At 46.8% G+C, this 5,756-nt stretch overlaps 1 protein-coding gene across 1 annotated transcript; it reads left to right on the forward strand.

Annotated features, from left to right (window-relative positions):
• Positions 1-769: 769 nt before the first annotated feature.
• LOC134015786 (peroxisome proliferator-activated receptor gamma coactivator 1-alpha-like) lies at positions 770-4,127 on the forward strand (the record flags this gene model as incomplete). The annotated part of the gene is made up of 2 exons (XM_062455318.1): positions 770-972; positions 3,948-4,127. Coding segments are annotated over exons 1-2 (228 nt in total), but the record flags the coding sequence as incomplete, so codon positions are not given.
• Positions 4,128-5,756: the final 1,629 nt, after the last annotated feature.

A 5,756-nucleotide genomic window follows, 5' to 3' on the forward strand; every position in this document is an offset into this window, starting at 1 on the left:
AGAAAAACCTGAAATTCAAGTTAACGGTGCTTTTAAATTAACCGTGCGGGTAAACGTGTAGCATATCTTTATAAGTTCTTAGAAGAACAAACGCTGCCGGATATAAAAGGATGCGGCTTTTACGCACATGACCAGTATCCGAATGACAGTTTTTTGACAGACGCCGGGCATAGACTACTACAATATGCAACCAATAGCCAGCTAGATGACGTGTCTGCTCTGCAGTGTTGAAACTATTTTGAAATGATAGCAAAAGGTCAGCCACAGCGCAATACCTTCGAATGATTTTAAAGACAATCTCTAGTACTCATATGGACCTACGCTATTTGGGAAAAATGGGAAGTCGTCCACAAATAGTAGTGTATTCAATCTGTATTATGCATTACGTTTCACTTGGTGGCAGATACACATAGTCTAGTTAATCCGTTTTGAGTGGCGCTTTACTTAGTGCCACACAGATTATATGTGCAGTCAATTTGTTGCTTGCGACAGGCTACGGTATCCGGAACATCTATTTATTTTTGTCATATATTAAAGTCCAATGCACCGCCTGGCAGTGCCGTCTTGATATACATATAAGCGACGATTCAGGTGCTCGGCATCGCTTTTATCTTGTGTCTTTTATCTCGCCGTGTCATGTGAAGTGAACGGTTTTATAGTTGGAATAGATCGAGCTACTATGCGAGTGCCAGACCCCGCCTGCTCCCAGTACGTCATTGGCGAGTAGTGGGGAGGGGGTAGAGGGGAGTCACTCCCCTGCCTACTTTTAATAGCTTTGTCATGTGATGGAAAGCAGTTGTAAGACAGGTGCCCTCAGTTCATTCTCAGCAAGGGGCAGTTGTCTGTGAGAGCGAGTGGAGCGCGAGTGGATTTCTTTTTGCCCGATTTCTTTTTTTGTTTTGCGGACCGTCATTCAGTGCCTGAATGGCGTGGGACAGGTGTAACCAGGACTCGGTGTGGAGAGAATTAGAGGTGAGCAGTTCTAAATATCCAACTTATTGTCAACTATAGCGCTTCTGGACCGTTTCTGGGAAGATGGACCGCACTGAACAACCAAGAGCCTGATTTCTTTGCTGCTGTCGGCACACTGCGCTATACGCTCATCTGAGGAGATTGAAGAGGGGAAATCACAGCGCAGGAATATCTGACAAATCAAGGGGATATGCTAAGAATTGCTTTCTTTTACTTCATATTGTCACTTGGTTTAGTCGTTAGATCCCTGCGTGTAGGCAGCGAGAGCGGGGTTTCTCGTGCAGCTGGCCGCGTCCCTAGGATGTCGTGCAGTCGGAAAGAATGTTGACATGCTCTTGCAGATCTTTCCATTCACGGACTCTACGCGCTCCTGTTCCGCTGTTAAGAAGTATCCGCTTTTGAAGATAGCATGACAGAAATGTTTCTCAGTCAGGTATTGTACTGTAGCACACGTAAACGCATCCTAAGATAACTATATGTTTTTTCGGGGTTTGTTTGGTTATAAGCATGTTTATGTCCAGAGGAAAGCTATGATTGTACATAGGGACCGCTATCTGGCATTACGATGGTAGCTGGAGCATCGTAAACGGTATCGGGCGCGCCTGTGCCAACATCCTTTTGGATAATCTTAGCTCAGTTGCTTATAACAAAATGGGGAGATTCTATACGAATTTTCTACCTTTCTACCAAAGTCTTTACGTGCAGTGATTAGCAGGGGAGATGTGTCTTAACAGTCTTGACAATTACCAGATGTAGCTACATTGTTTTTCCTTAAATTCCAATTTCGTAATAACGGCTTAAATAATGAGATTATACAGTAGCGAAGCATAAAATAATGTCTGTACTATTTACCTACCCCAACCTTGTTAATATGTGCATCATGTTCATACAATTTGTTATGGACGCAAAGGTCCACAGAGCTGTGTGCAGATAACAACGACTTATTGCATTTATAGAGATAATATTCAATCGGACGAATAACTTTGTGATATGATACGGACGACAGACTATTTCTAATGTTATTATCCAGGCTGTGTATTGTTGGGGTGGGATAAAGCATTTTATTTACAAATAACAGCCAAACTAATTACTTATTCACCAAGTATGCATGCATTTATTTATTTCCCTTTTAAGATTTTGGGCGAATGATTTCATGCAACACTATAGTCTTCAACACTGCATTGATAGAGTGAATTATTGGTTTACTTGTGACGGAAGAAAAAAAAAACATGTATTTTGCTTGGACATTTAGTATCTTACTTCGGTGATTGTGCTTCAGCACAAACCTCGACGCCTATGTGCGTGTTTTTCCAGGATCATATCAGGTGTTGACGCTTAGCCAATTCTACAGAGCTTTTATTTCAAAATACGCCAGTGCATACAGTTCGGCATAAATCATGCAACGCAATTTCGGCAGCCCTTCTTTACAATCAGGGGATTGCCTCCCGAGTCCTGGTCAAATTCCTAATAATCTACAGCTAGCAGGTGCCTCTGTGTGTTCTGTGTGCGTATAAATCAGAGCGGCTGTGGAGCAGCGCTCTACCCCGCTCACTGTCTGGCGGCGCTGTTTCTTTAGTACCATTGGAAGTCGATGAGACGATTGAAAGCAAATTGATCTTTTGAGGGATTTTTTTAAACATCTGACACATTCTTTAATTCCCTGTTTCGTATAGGGTTTTCATATTGTCAGACTTTTATTATGTCTATTTGTTCGTTGGGGCTGGGGGGGTCCGGGCTTGTATCCAGGCATGTATGCTGCCCCTTGTACGGCCTCGTATTAGTTATGTCCTCATGCTGGTGCAATCATGAGTGCAATTTAACTGTGATAAAAGTATCTGGGTTCTTATCTTACTCCACACTTGGCACTGTGTCCGTTGCACTCTTGCACTGCATGACACTCCGGTTCATACCCGTCCGCCCAGCCTCTGCACGACCCCTGGACCAGCTGCTTGACAGGTGTGCCTGCGGGGTGGCCAGTGTCCTCGAGACACTGCCATGTCCGATGATGACATTTCCTTGACAGTATCCTACTTGTAACGCTGTATCACAATTTACATTAACAGGTATTCACAAACATGTCATATGGGACACATGGGAGGGGAATCTAAATTCAAATAGAAATACCTGAGTTTGTGTCACTTTTTGTTGTCCTCTCCTTGGTCGTCTGGGAGGTGCATGGTGTTCAAGTGAGACTGCGTGTGCCAAGATGAAATGCTGGCGCGGGAGCCTAACCTTGCTGCGAGCGCGGCCCGCTGAAGCAATTAACATTTGTAACATCTTGGCACCTGGAAAAGAAATGTAGGTTAGCGACCCGCTTATTGGAACTTGTTTACATTGAGCCTGCAACTGTTGGCGTCTTGACATGATCTCCATGCCCGCCTCTCGTGCACGGCGAAGGTGGATGAAAGATTTAAAGTGTGGATCTCCTCGATCACAGCTCTATGAATCCGATGATTTGTGCCTGGAGAGCCGTGGAACAGCTGTCGCATAGACACATGAAAGCGGACGATGAGTAATGTGAACAAGCAGTATTTAGCGGTGTTGGGCTCCCGTGTGGATCACAATGTATGAAAGAGAAGACAGCCGTGACAGAAATGAAATCTGGGCCATAGCAGTGGTACACGCAGCGCCATGGTCAATCAGGTGGCAAGTCTATCCATGCTCTCTTTCAAAAGAGGCTGACAAAGCCTACGTAGTCAATCAGCAGCTTGGACAAAGCCTCACGAATGCTTGCGGCATTATTTTGCGTAATAACTGTCTAATGATATTGTGGTTAGCTAAGTGCACAAATGGTGCACGATGGTCAGAACAATCCTACACATCTGTGAATCGATTAAGAGACCCCAAACAACATTGCGTGTTTGACAGATACTAGTCAGTTTACCTGTGAAGCTTCCAGCTGAATTGTGGACATATTTACAAATGTTAATGTTGTGGTTGTCCTCCTCTCTTCTCCCCCCCCCCCCCTCCCCCAGTGTGCTGCCTTAGTGGGTGAGGACCAGCCCCTCTGTCCAGACCTGCCAGAGCTGGACCTATCAGAGCTGGACGTCAGCGACCTGGACGCAGACAGCTTCCTGGGCGGACTCAAGTGGTACAGTGACCAATCAGAGATCATCTCCAGTCAGTATGGCAACGAGGCTTCGAATCTCTTTGAGGTAAGGCGCCATGTTATTCTGTTCCCGTATCTCCATGGTTGTCTGTCGAAGCCTAATTGCTTGATTTATGTCAAGGCAATGGAGCTTGGCAGTGCAGTCTCTTGTGCTTGCTTGTTTATCTGGAAAACAGGAAGCGGATGTTAGTTAAAATGAACCCGCTAAGGTCAGGTCCTGTCATGACTGGCATCAGTGGCAAATGTGGAACAACCCTGGAATCACACTATATTGCCTTTTTGAGTACTACACACTTCCCACTGGACTCAGTAACTGAAATAAGTGAGTTCACAGACTATAACCCCTCTCACCTCCCCACTCCCCACCACCAATAGTACAGAGAGGAGATAACAGGAGCTGGTGATAAGCTGCAGACGACCTTTGTCTCACTGGTTGGACGCAAGTCCGGCGGTGCCTTATCAAGCCTCCCGTCATTCATTTCATTCCACTCAGCGTTTTTACGAGTGGCGCACATCTGAAAGAGCAACGACCAAACCTGGCAACCTGGCAAACCTGGGGAGTCAGATGGCTGAGTAGTGAGGGAGTCGGGCTAGTGATCTGAAGGTTGCCAGTTCGATTCCCAGCCGTGCCAAATGATGTTGTGTCCTTGGGCAAGGCACTTCACCCTACTTGCCTCGGGGGGAATGTCCCTGTACTTACTGTACGTCGCTCTGGATAAGAGCGTCTGCTAAATGACTAAATGTAATGTAATGTAAAAATGTAAATGTAACCCCCCTTGCCCGGCACTCCTCTGTGTCGCAAGAGGCCTCCCCTCCAAAGATTTAACCTCTCGCGTTCTCACTGCTTCTTGGGTCTAGGTCTTTTCCTGGTCCAGGCTGACCTATCAGGTCTCCTCCTGGTCCAGGCTGGCCTGTTAGCAGGCAGATAAACAGGAGGCACGGAGAGTGGAGGAACACGGCTGAGCAGGGAACGGGGCCTGCACCGCGGCCAGCCCTGAGCTCATGTTTGGTGCGTGTGTGTGTGGTGGTGGTGGGGGATGTACGGGGTGGGGGGGGAATTGTGGATGTGTGTTAAAGAGAGACTGAAAAAGAGAGAGAATGTGAGTGCCTCAGTGGTCCAGGAGGGGGGCAGGCTGATAACAGTCTAAATTCTTTCCACATTCTGCCACCCCCTCCTCCCCCCAGACATGTCCCAGGCCTGGTGCTCAGGGGCAGGGAGAGCTGGAGAGGGTGACTCTGGAACCCTCTGTCTTTACAGAGTGATATGGCCTGCGGTCCATGAATGGCTCTGGGGATGGATAAAAATACCAGCCAGAGCGTCTGTCAAGAGAGAGAGAGAGAGAGAGAGAGAGAGAGAGAGAGAGAGAGAGAGAGAGAGAGAGAGAGAGAGAGAGAGAGAGAGAGAGAGAGAGTGAGAGAGTGTGTGTGTGTGTGTGTGTGTCACATTTTAAAACACAATGGAGATTAGCCCCTACCAAGCTTCTGTTTGAGGCAGTCAGCCTAGAGGAGCGTAGCGCTATGGGAGCGATGTGCGTCTGTGTATTAGAGTGTGTGTGTGCTGTGTGTACCTATGAATCCATGTATATTAGACCAGTGGGGGGTGTTTCATCATCACTCAACAAGCCATTGGTTACATGGTTTAACGGAGACGCATAGAGACACCCAATCAGAGAGG

The sequence above is a fragment of the Osmerus eperlanus genome, unplaced genomic scaffold, assembly GCF_963692335.1.
Source record: "Osmerus eperlanus unplaced genomic scaffold, fOsmEpe2.1 SCAFFOLD_331, whole genome shotgun sequence".
In the NCBI taxonomy this organism is placed as follows: domain Eukaryota; kingdom Metazoa; phylum Chordata; class Actinopteri; order Osmeriformes; family Osmeridae; genus Osmerus; species Osmerus eperlanus.